The sequence below is a fragment of the Sinocyclocheilus anshuiensis genome, unplaced genomic scaffold (genome assembly GCF_001515605.1).
Source record: "Sinocyclocheilus anshuiensis isolate Anshui unplaced genomic scaffold, SAMN03320099.WGS_v1.1 scaffold222, whole genome shotgun sequence".
In the NCBI taxonomy this organism is placed as follows: domain Eukaryota; kingdom Metazoa; phylum Chordata; class Actinopteri; order Cypriniformes; family Cyprinidae; genus Sinocyclocheilus; species Sinocyclocheilus anshuiensis.
In genome coordinates, this window is record NW_015542408.1 from 2,631,120 (window position 1) to 2,644,255 (window position 13,136).

The following is a 13,136-nucleotide window of genomic DNA, read 5'->3' on the forward strand; positions in this document are numbered from 1 at the left end:
TTTGATGATAACAACAGATGACATGAGAAATGTTTTTTCCTTGAAATTTTGTTATTTTAGTATCATTGAGAGCTGCTAATTTTTATTAATATTTTTTCTGTTTATTTTTTTCATTTTAGATAATGTTTTAGTAAGTTTAGTTGTGTTTCATTTTCAGTAGTTTATATATATATATATATATATATATAAGCTATTTTTATTTTTTATTCTTTTTTTTTTACCAGTTTTAGTAAAAGTAGCTTTTTTTGTTTGTTTGTTTTTTCCCAGTAGTTTTTGTTTTATGTATGGCTATTCTATAATGTTCTATTCTTTTTTTTTCACTTTATTAATTTCTATATCAGTTTTAGTTTTAGTTTTAGTTATTTTATCAACTTACTAAATTAAACTAAATTGAAATTAGGAATGTTGCATTGGCAATTAGCTGAGATTAAAAAAAAAGTTTTTTATATTTTATTTCAGTTAACATTTCATTTTAGTTAGTTAATTTATTTTTAGTTTCAGCTTTAGTTACCTACAATAACCCTGGTTTGTAAGCCTATGTATTTGTTATTTTCCTATTTATGCATAATTAAAACTATAGTTGTAGATAGTTATTTGCATTCATTATTGTTTTGTCCTGCTGTCTGTGGCACACCAGTTGAAAAGCACAGATATAGTACATTCACTCGGTCTGGTTTCTGCCAGCATGGTTGATATGAGGCCAGTAAATCACACTGGACGCCTCTTAACCTCTCTGTGATCTGAGCATTAAAGAAACATTTACAGTGTTTGAGCAATACATCTACAGTAAGATCCCTCTCAGGGATTAAGAGCGCACAAGCAGTATAACAATTCATTTTACAGATGAGGCTAAATGTCATTAATCATATTTGTTTATCCCTCATGTAAAACCAAGTACTACATCTCAGAAACATTGGCGCTGCCAAATGGTTTCTACTGTAAATGTTTTCGGCCCATCGACACATTTGATAGACGGCTATGAGATATGTAAAACAAAACAACGGACAAATGAGGAGAAACTGAAACCTCTCATGAATATTAACTATAAATGGAATGACATTAGCATCTGAACAGTATATTAATCATGTTCCCAGGCACCTGTCAGTGAGCGAATTGGATAAAACAACCAGCCAATCAGCAGCCACCATCATCAACAGACAACTAAAGTGATTTAAACAGCCTATCAGGAAGCTGGAGGGATTCTATCACAGACCTGACACTTGTTCTCCATCTACAAATATAATCTAAATGTCAAAACATGTACTTCCATTACTTTCATTTACTTCCATATTCCATAAAGATGTGTGTATTAGGAGGCATTTCATGTGTAGAGCAAGTCAATGCATTTTAATTAAAGATTACAAAGTCTTTCTTTGGAATAACATGCACCAATAAATCATATTTTAAGAAAGTAAACTTTGTTTTTACTCTACACACTCACACACCTTCTAGCTCTCTAGCACACTTTTCTCAGTCTAACATATCAACTAGTGTGATGTCTGAATTTTAAAGTGAGCTAGATTAGTATCTAATATCACCCAAATGACATATCAAAGGGAAACGTGTTTCCTACTAAAGTTGAAGCTGAGGTTAGCACTACTGTCACATATCTTCACTTCCGAAAGGGCTTTGCTTCCCTTCACCTGAGGACAACGAATCAAACCGCAGAGGTCTGAGATTGTGACAGGAAGATTAGTGATACCTCAAAGCCATGTTAAAATCTCCGTTTAGAAACACGCTGAGGGTATGTTCTCTGGCAAAGCGTGTGAAAGAATTTCGGCTGGGTATTTCTTCAGAGTTGCATCACAGTGCTTCACTTGGTGTCCAACTGGTAAAGTCCTGCTTTTCCTGTACAGCTATGTAACTCACTGCTTACCCACCATAGTATGAGGCATTGTTGGAGCCTCTTTAACTATTAACTAGCTAATCAGCTGTTTCCCAAACTGTGGTATCCTAACTGTTGCACATCCATCATTTGAATGTTGTCACACATATGGTGGAGTAATAACTTATTCGAAAAACGTTCATTCTCTTTACACTAAACATGTAGAATGAAATGTGTATATGTAATGAACGATCTAGATTTTACTGCATATTAGCCTGCTTATGTTGCTCAAGAGCATTAACTATTTAAGTACACACCAAACTAACCAGAAACTACCAGGTCAAGAGCTGTAGTTCCAACCACACAACTTTGAATAGTTGAACTATGTTTTTTTACAACACAACTTACAATCAGAATTTGCTTTTGGGAAACACACCCTCGGACAGCTATTTATTTATTCATAAAAGTAGACCTTCTCAAATCACAATTCACCAACTAGATGAGTAAAGTTTGTGAACAAACTTTGAAGTTGGCTTGATAAACCTAGCCTGAACGTTTGAAGCAGTTGGAAAAAAACTGAAGTTTGAAAATTTAGATAGACAGATTAGACATTTCATAGAATGTTGCAGCATGATTTAGCATATTTCTAACATAGTTTACCATGATTTACATGTTGTTTTAACATAATTAGTGTGTTGTTAGCATGTTTTAGCATGATTAGCATGTTGTTATCATGTCTTTAACATGATTAGCATGTTGTTATCACGTCTTTAACATAATAAGCATGCTGATAGCATGTTATTGGCATGATTAGCATGTTGTTAATATGATTAGCATATTGCTAACATGTTTTAGTATGCTGCTAGTATGATATAGCATGTTGTCCTTGATAGTCATTAAGCTTCGCTAGTGATAGACAGCTTCAACACTCTATAAGTCTCATTGTACAAAAGTTTTGACCCCCTCAACATAAGTCTATGGGTCTTTTCATAGTTTTCATCATTCTGTTTAATGAAAATCATGAGTCGGATCAGTTAGAAAAGACATAGCAACCCAAGTCAGACCAGTCTGAGGGTCTGACCCAATGGTGGTTCTAGCATGAAAACTCTAGGAAAAGATACAGTCCAAATTTTGTCTCAGAAGAAGAAGACGAAGAAGCTTAAATAGCATTTAATAAAATCGAACTTACTATGACAATTCTAAGGCTCAGATATTTTTCAAAGTAGTCCATAAAGACAAGGCTATGTTTTTGCTGGCAAGGCACAGTATGTTTGTCTTGTTTTTTAACACAAATATCTAAACAGCCTTAAATCAAGATACATGTATGTATAGTATAGATACATGTATAGTATACGAAGAGAGTTGAAGTCTTGTTTTCTGAGAAATTAATCAAAATTAAGTGAGTTTATATTTAAAAGAACAAATATCTGCCAATGATGTATGAAAATATGTTTTCCCATTGAACTATTATTATTTTTAAATCTGTTGGCAAATATTTGTTCTTGTTCTTTAATCAAAAACTCACTTAATTTTGATCAGTTTCTAAGAAAACAAGACTTCTGTCTTTTTTTATAGTGTGATCAGAAAGTACAGTAAACATTACTTCCATTTTCTAGTTAAGCTTTTTTTGTCAAATGAATTAAAAAGTAATGGAGATCTGTTGGAACTAATTTTCTGCTCCCTAGACATTTACATTTAGAAAATATGCTGACATATTATATTGTGTTCCCTTAAATTTTCTTTACTTGGTCTTAAAAAGGTCTTCAAATGACCTTCATAAAACCTGCACAAACCCTGAATAGCTTTAACTGAAAGGTGAGATTTCTTCCTTTCATTTTTGGCCTGTCGTTTGGCATAGTGGGCACAAATAATAAGATGGAGGAGAGGAAGATAAAAATCACAGTGCCACCACAGCTGTAGCCCTCTGATACAAATAAATTCATAAAATCCAGCTGCTGTAGAAGGCCTGATTTAGTAGAAGCTCTCACGAAAACGAGAGGTTTTGAGGTTTCACACGAGCCATTCGTCTCCCGCTATCTTCCAGCGCTCTCCTCCTCGACTCCAGCTCTGATAAAAGCCCATGATCTATGTCCTCGCCCCTTCCCATGGCCCCACCGGGCGACACAGACCAGAGCACGAATCACTTGACAGAGGAAAGGATGTCTTTCCCATAGTACAGTATGACATAATGCCTGTTTCAAAAGACAATGCACACAATCATAGCAACAAATGATTCACACCAGATCAGATGATTCTTTATAGAAAGACAGCTATGGGAAAAAGTCACCCAGTGATCAGAGCATCTCATATGACACCATTAACATGACAACACCTGCCAGTGCCTGTGCATTTGTGCAAGTATGTTTGCATGTGTGAGAAATATCCTGTTGACAACAGACAGCTGTGACGATGAGTGTGAGTGAAGGATCGAACTCGAGAGGACATGCAAACACTCTCAGTGTTTGACCCCAAATCCCTCTACACCCCCTGTATGACTGTGAAGTGACAGAGTTTTTATGTTGGCTGCAGATGTGCGTCAAGCTCATCAGATATTCAGACCATGGTGTAAAATGCTAAAGAAGAGCAGCTTGTTGAAGGGAAGCTGTCATTTCTTAACACTGCACTCTCTTATAGTAGGAAGGACTCATTAAAGTAGATCAAATTCAATAAATTTATCTCTAAATCTATTTCTTGTCTACTTGAATCATGTGTTTTTAAATTATATTCAGCGACTCCTGATAGAAAACTAGCATGCTACCAGAATAAATCTCACTGGTGATCAGATTGTTTGGTTGGATATGGTGACATGGTGAGATTGGTATTGTGCTTTTTCATTGGACAACATTATATGACCAAGTGTCACAGAAAGCAGTCATACTTTTTAGCTGAGCAAATTAATATTCATGCTACAATGGATTATTTTAATTTGAACTAATTCATCTCATATGTGATCCTACAGTACTACAGTGTGTGTACGTCCTTATTATATTGTGTCAAAAACTATACATTGGATGAGTAGTATGTTCAAATACCAGGCTCATTGAAATTAAGGACCTGTAGCAACATTTCTACAAAATGATATTGCATTTCTTTCAATTTCATTTCAATATATTTCAATATATTAATATATCGAAATCAATATATATATTGATATATATATATCAATATATTTCTTTCAAATTTCGTGATTTTTTAAAATTAAATTGACTTTCAAATGTCCAGTAAGTCGTGCTAAAAACAGGTTCAGTTTTACCGAAAACAGATGAATCTAGCAAAACTTTATTACAAAATGTATAAATGTCTAGTAATTGGCACTACAATTTTTAATACGGTTTTGAGTTTGAAAATAACTTACCACCTAAACTAAACCCTACCCTAAACCTATCAGATAGTGTTAACAACAGCAAACATGACCTAAAATGCATTTGCTGAAGAAACCATGCCATTTTAGCTTCAACAGATCTTTGAATTCTCTTATCGTGACTCATGATTTATAGGATTCATACCTGAGTTCTACACATCGCAAGTGCAACGCTGTACCAGGTGAGCTATCAAGCAAGTTTACTAAGTCAAAAAAAGCCACACATATGGAGCTGCTTATGTGATGCAAATGCGAAAATCTATTAGTTTACAAATCATGCACTATGCTAAAAGCATTTTGAGGTCATAATACAGTATTGTGCAAAAAATGCACGAAAGTAAGTCTTTATTATTGAAAATCTGCCCCATGTTCTCAGAATTTATGTGACAAGGAATAAAATACTTTTTTTTTTACTGCCACTAGTGTTCATTTAATCTGGAAACTGCAGTGAATTGTATTTCTATGTATGTTTTTTGTAGTTTTGCAAAACATGTAGGTAGAGGCACATTTTTCTATTGAGCTTATGTTGCCAAATATGCAGTATGCATGAAACAGTACACCAAAAATAACCATATGACGTACTACTTCAGCTGAGATTCACAAGTATGCATCCAATGGGCACATTACTATCCGATGAAGCCATAACAGCAACATAGCACTGTAGGTCACATGACAGTGCTAATGTCCAGATTGTATTCAACACTCCTGGAGGTTTTCGAAGAATCATTTTTGGTTCCCTAAAGAACCTTTCTGTGAAACATTCTTAAAAGAACCATTTTTTCTTAGTGTGAAGAACATTTTTAAAACGTTTTTCCACTATAAAGAACATTTTGTGACATGGAAAGGTTCTATGGATGTGAAAAGTAGGTGACTTATGGAACCTTAGATGCCAAAAAATAACCTTTGTTTTTAAAAGTGTAGCACAGAATTGTAACAAACCGCAGTCCGCTGAGGTCATGTGACATCAAACCCAGTCTTACCTGGCAAAGAAGGATGCAGCAGCGGAGGTGCCACTGGAGGGCGCTGTGGTGACCGGGGCAGGAGGTGGAGCAGCAGGGCTGCTGTATGCACTGGGCCGGTCGGTGTTATAGCGGTTGAGCGCAGCTTCGTTTAGACCCTCCCGGTTGCCTTCTGACACCATCTGAGAAATCTGTATGCAAGTAAACATGGGTATTAAAAACAATCTGCAAAACGGCCAACTAAATGAGAGCAAATGGCTCTCATTTACAGATAAACAAATGCAATATAGCTCAGTATTTTATGTCCCCCATGGCTCTTATTTCCCAGATATGCATGGGAAAAGGGGTGAAAACTCATTCTGTTTGTGTCTGAACTACAGCAGCGTCTCTGGAAAGTGTCCTGGGTCACGCAGTGGCGGTGAATAAGTTTAGCACAGATTCTGCCAGGCCTTCAGATAAACAACTCAGCTTAGACGTGAGTCATGAGAAACAGTCCTGATAATTGCGCTGTGAAGGGCCCACGCCACGGCTTTCTTAAACAAGCATTCAGCCAGACCCACTCAGGGAGATTTGGAAATAATCTAGACACCCTCCCCTGGCCCAGCTGTAAATAGATGGTGAGGGCACTGCTGTTGCTCTGGGCCGGGGTCTGTCGTTTCGCCCCAAATAAGGACACACGAGTCCCTGAGGAGGATGAGCTCTGCTGTACAGTGAACCAGCAGCCCTCTGTGTGTTTACCCAGAATGCTTCACAAATGTAGGAAAGTCTCACCCAGATAAGCTTGGATGGACAGTGAGAGAATCCAGATCTGTGCATTTGTCACTAAAATGTCCAGCATTGGACAAACGTGCATCACAAGATCATTTTTATGTATTTTACATATTCTTTTATTAACACATTTTCACAAAAGCGTCATTTCCACCAAATATATTGTATAATGACATTGTGTGATGGAAATGACATTTTTAGCATTATTCATCTTTTTTTCTAAGGCTAATTTCACTGCTAAATGCATAAATACATAAAATTACATCATATTTCACAATTAATACCTTGATTTTTCTTCACAAGACCATGCTCTTCAAGACACTATTGTACTTAAAAAATACTATTATACACATACTAGAGCTATATTTATTATAAACTACATTATTATTATTAGATTGTATGCATAATAATAATAATAATAATAATAATAATATTTATTATTATAGCACTTTTAATATAATGATGAATGTATTAATAAAATAAATAAAATAAAATGATAATTTCTAAAAATAATTTTACAAAAATAAAATAAAATAAATAAAAATTAAGTGTTAAAACTGTAAGAAAAATGAATCCCTGGGGAAAGTGGCAGAAGTTAAAGAAACACCCAAATATGATTTCTGTTATAATCTGCTTTATGTGTAAAATAAAATAAAATAAAATATGCATAGCCTCTTTCATCAAATTAAAGACACTTTCTGCAAACAGGCCAACCAGTACCAACAGTGACTTTCACACCTCAGAGAATGAGAGTCTAAACTGAGCTGTTCACAGCCAAAGGCTCATGGTGTCTTCACAGCCTCGCATGTGTTATTTCAGTCTGGCTGCAGGTATGGTGGCAAAACGCACAGCTGTCTTAAAATACTCCATGATAGCACATGACTGACAGGTATATTTAGCAGTGTCTGCACTCGTTACAGTTCCTTAACACTGCATTGGTCTGGGCAGACATCCATGTGACCGAGCACTGGATTTACAGTAGGTGTGTTTGCATTTGACAACTGCAGTAGCTGTTGTAGTAAAACGTATGGAACGAAATGTCACGGCAATAACCACAAACAATTAATAAACCTGATAATGTGCAGCTAATAATGAACACAATATTGATCCTTTGCCAACAAAAAATCAGTAATATAGATTTATATAACAGTGGTCATCATAAACAATATTATCCTACGACATACTGAAGAACGGGTCAGTCTATAAGGCTTACAGAGGGCAATATGAGAAATATTAAAAAGTCATTATCTAATTCTGATCATGCAAATCTCCCTCCCTAAGCCAAGCCAGAACAATTATGGAAACTAAGTTGCAAAAATGGGTGTTTCGAAGCCAGAATCATGAGCAAATTAACATATATAAGCCTATTAAGTATTCAGAAACAGTCAATCATGACAGATAATTTACAAGTCTTAAATAAACAGTTCACCCAATAATGAAAATGTGCTGAAAATGTATTCACACTTAAGCCGTCCAAGATGTAGGTGAGTTTGTTTCTTCACCAGAACAGATTTGGAAAAATTTAGCATTACATCACTTCATTACATATGCAGTGAATGGGTGCCGTCAGATCATGAGAATAGAATGAGAGTACAAAGGTAGCCGGAAGCAAAGGTTAGTAAAAAAAAAAAAACAACTTGATGGATTTGTTTTTTACAAACACACACCTTTTCACTTTACATGACCTTATTTGATGGACTGGAGTTGTGTGGATTACTTGTGGATTATTGTAATGTTTTTATTAGCTGTTTGGACTCTCATTCTGACAGCAACCATTCACTGCAGAGGATCCATTAGTGAGCGAGTGATGTAATGCTAAATTTCTCCAAATCTGTTCTGATGAAGAAACAAACTCATCTACATCTTGGATGGCCTGAGAGTGAGTAAATTTCAGCAAATGTTCATTTTTGGGTGAACTATTCCTTTAAAGGTACAGTAGCAAAAAAATCTCCATAAAACTAAATAATGCAATAAAAGTGTACAATATGGATTTTATAAAAATACTTCTGAATCTTCAATGAATGTTTGTTTTCCATGAGGCAATTCTATCCTCATGGCGGCATTGAAACGACTCAGCCCTGCTCACAGCCAGTCAGATCATCTGGGAACCGACGGCTGATTTGCCATCTGTTGTGCAGGAATGAGAAGAAGGAGCATCAAATACCAGCAGTGCCAACAGCACAGATTGCACCTCTCTGCCCATCCTCCCATCATCTCTCCATCCATTCTCCTCTCTCATTTACTTCTCCTCTCTCTCCTCTGTCTGATAGTAGCCCTTTGTTTGCCCAAATGTAATGCTCCCATCCATCTATCTATCTATCCATCCATCCACGTTCTACTGTTTGACATTGACTTTGACCTTCATACTGCTTTGCTGGTCCATATGGCTTTGTAAAGCTAAATTAAAAATCTTAGCATTTCTGATATCAGTCAGATAAAGGTTATTCAAAGATCGACAGATAGCCGGCTACATGGCAAGTCTTCTGTCCAAGTTCTCCAGTTGCAAATAATGCACTGTAGGACAGTTTTCTTACAGTATTTTTATATGAACAAAAGGTATATGTTTACGCTATTCCCATATTTTTAAATATAAACAAATATTTTAAAAAAATGGGTCAGTTTAAAACCCATGCCTAATAAGAGTGTTATTAAACTATAAAAATAAAAATAAATAAAAAATAATAAAATAAAATAAATGGAACAATGCATGTTAAAAAACTGTTATTACATTATAAAATAAAATAAAACAGTTAAAGAACCATGCCTAATAAGAGTGTTATTAAAATAAAATAAAATAAAATAAATGGATTATAGTTTAGGAACAATCAATGTTAAAAAAAAATGTTATTTAATTATAAAAATAATAAAATAAAATAAAATAAAATAAAAATTGTACATATACATGCAAAGAAATGTCTAATGCTAATCAAGTCTTATTTTGAAAACAAAATGCAGATAATCAAGAGGATCCTGAATTTCATGAACTTTAAATCTTGAGAAGATAAACGTGATATATAATGCCTTAGTATGTTATAAAATTGCAAATACTAAAGTGAGGATTCTCAATATTGCAGAAAATATTACTCTAGTGATTTATTCAAGCATATTAGAATGCCCTGAGCACAATGATAGCAACTTCACCACAGATGACAAATTGCCAAGTACGTCCCTGTGCGTGTGTGAAATCAGTATCCAGCACTTGTAATTTTATGGATGTCACATTTCATGTTTCAACAGCAGGCCGGCCCCCCCATGTGACTGCACCAGCTCCAGGTTTACATGAGACTGGGGCCAAGTGCAGGTTTGATGGATGAGGAAGGTAGAGAACATTTCTGAGAATGGAAATTTCCTGATACAGCAGAAACACCCAAGAGAGGAATGGAAAGATCTAAAAGAAGCCCTTGAGTGGAGGTTTCCTTCCACCCCGTTCCCCAGTGCCCCCCTTCACACCCACAAGAAGAGACTTCCTCATTCATCATAATTAAAGCCAGAACACACTGCACTGCCTGGATACTCCTCTCCTGGATATGTTAACTATTCTTCACCATCCCCTGAGCGCTCTCTATATCTATGTGTGACAGTTCACATTCACTTCTCAATTCAGATGGGATGGAATACAGGACTTACAGTCCTGGATAGGAATAACACACCAGAGATGGGCTACAGAAAAAAATAAAACCATGGGATATGCTTAAGGGGATGACACATATTTTTCAGGTACAGTATAAAAAAGTACAGTACAGTACAGTAGTTAGTGTAAATATGAAAAATTGAATTTTGAATGGCCACATTCCACAGGAAGCTAAATTGGAGCTTGAATGAAGGAAGAGGAATTTACTGAATTGCAACCATCTGTCCACCTTTCCATTCATCCATCCATCCGTCTGTCTGTCTCTGTCTGTCTGTCTGTCTGTCTGTCTGTCTGTCTATCTATCTATTCATCCATCTTTCCATTCATCCATCTATCTATCCATCAATCAATCTATCTATCTGCCAATCCGTCCAAAAGCAGAGGAGTCACAAAAGACTCATTGAGATGGAGAGGGAGATACAGAGCTCAGCTCAAGGAGGAGAAGAACAGACAGAACAAGGGAGAGCTGAGAGACGTGTGTCTAAAGGAAGACGTGATTAGAGTGAGGTGAAGGGTGTGCCCCATCTACAGCCTAAATGACTTCCTTGTTCCACCATGCTGTTTAACAACTGGCACAATCAAGATTAGACCCACCAAAACTCTGACCATGAGAATCTTGTGGGACCAGATCAAACACTCGGACTGTTCTGTCTGTCTATCTATCTATTCATCCATCTTTCCATTCATCCATCTATCTATCCATCAATCAATCTATCTATCTGCCAATCCGTCCAATAATCCATATTTCTATTTGTCCATCCATCCATCCATCCATCCAACATTCAATCTATTTGCCATCCATCTTTCTATTCATCTATCCATCCGTCCACCGTCTTCTACTCGTCCATCCATCCATCCATCCATCCACGACCTTTATATTTGTCTATTCATTTTTCTATCCATCCATCCATCCGCCCATCTGCCAATCCATTCATCTATCCTTCCATCCTTCCATCTGTTTGCATCCATCCATCTTTCTGTATTTACCATCCATCCATCAATCTTTCTATTCATCTATCCATCCGTCTTTCTGTTTGTCCATCCATCCATCCATCTTTGTATTCATCTATTCATCCATCTATCCATCAATCAATCTATCTGCCCATCTGTCCATTAATCCATCTTTCTATTTGTCCATCCATCCATCCATCCATCCAACAATCAATCTGTCTATCTGTCATTCATCCATCTGTCTTTCTGTTCATCTATTCATCCGTCCACCATCTTACTATTCGTCCATCCATTCATCCATCCATAAATCTATCCATCATCCACCTTTATATTAATCTATTCATCTGTCTATCCATCAGTCTATCTCTCTATTTGTCCATCCATCCATCCATCCATCCATCTATTCATCCATCTATCCATCAATCAATCTATCTGCCCATCCGTCCATTAATCCATCTTTCTATTCGTCCATCCATCCATCCATCTATCCATCCATCCAACAATCAATCTGTCTATCTGCCATTCATCCATCTCTTTCTGTTCATCTATCCATCCGTCCACCATCTTTCTATTTTTCCAGCCATTCATCCATCCATAAATCTATCCATCCATCCACCTTTATATTCATCTATTCATCTGTCTATCCTTCAGTCTATCTCTCTATTTGTCCATCCATCCATCATCTTTCTATTTGTCTATTCATCTGTCGAACCATCAATCATTCTATCACTTTTTTTTATTTTTCAAACAAAGTTTTGTCGTCAACATTTACATTTTTCTAGTAAAAAATTTGTCATATGAATTCTTTTGACAATTTCTTTGAAATTCTACATTTTAATTCATTTTAATTTTACATTCTTATAGAAATTAAAATTGCAATTCTGCATCATGTTTGCTACCTCAATTTAAATCAAATTCAAATTTGGGAATTTAATTGCCATAGACATCCTCAATCCAATTCCGAATGGCAGTTGCAAACATACGGCAACCATTAAAGCAAGACACATATTGTTGTCAGTGGTGACTCATGCAATTCTCCTGTTCTTATTTTGGCAAGATTTACATTGATTGTGACATGAAGGAGTAGGCGAGTAGCCAGCTAGCTTGACCTGATGAATGTAAAATAGGAAATATTTGTATTCAGTTTGTGTATAATCTATGAAGTAGAGAGACTCTTTGAATGAATCAATTTAATAGCTCTTGACAGAGCAAAGGAGACCCCCTATGCCTTACAGATGCTCTCTGCCCATAGCATAAACTCCAGCCAAGGAACCAGTTTAACAAGGGACTTTTTCTTGAAATAATAAACAGATTCAACAGTTTATATAAAAACATATTCAAGACTGAAGTTGCCTCGTCATGCCTTTATATGGGCCTGTGATGTAGACATGGACACAAGCTGGAAGTGTCCGTTGGGTGGGAGCCACATTCCTCCTCCAAAGAAAGGGATGTAGGTTTTAGAAAAGAGCCCTCCTTGAGGAGATTTTATAAGGGATAAGACAAAGTCCACATGGAATGTCAGAGCTCTGTGTGCGGCACACAAACTGTTTTTATAGCAAGGTCCTGCATCCAGGGTAATTGTCACTATCGGAGAGACTCTCCAACGCAAGCTTAACGGCTTCCTGTGCACAAAAACCAGCC

At 36.2% G+C, this 13,136-nt stretch overlaps 1 protein-coding gene across 1 annotated transcript in view; it reads right to left on the bottom strand.

The window, feature by feature from the left end:
- Nucleotides 1-13,136, bottom strand: part of LOC107693166 (kinesin-like protein KIF26B) — a 110,144-nt gene that overhangs the window by 52,970 nt on the left and 44,038 nt on the right. Inside the window, exon 4 of the mRNA XM_016492451.1 lies at nucleotides 6,167-6,336. Coding sequence (XP_016347937.1) covers nucleotides 6,167-6,336 — 170 coding nt within the window. The remainder of the gene's footprint in view (nucleotides 1-6,166; nucleotides 6,337-13,136) is intronic.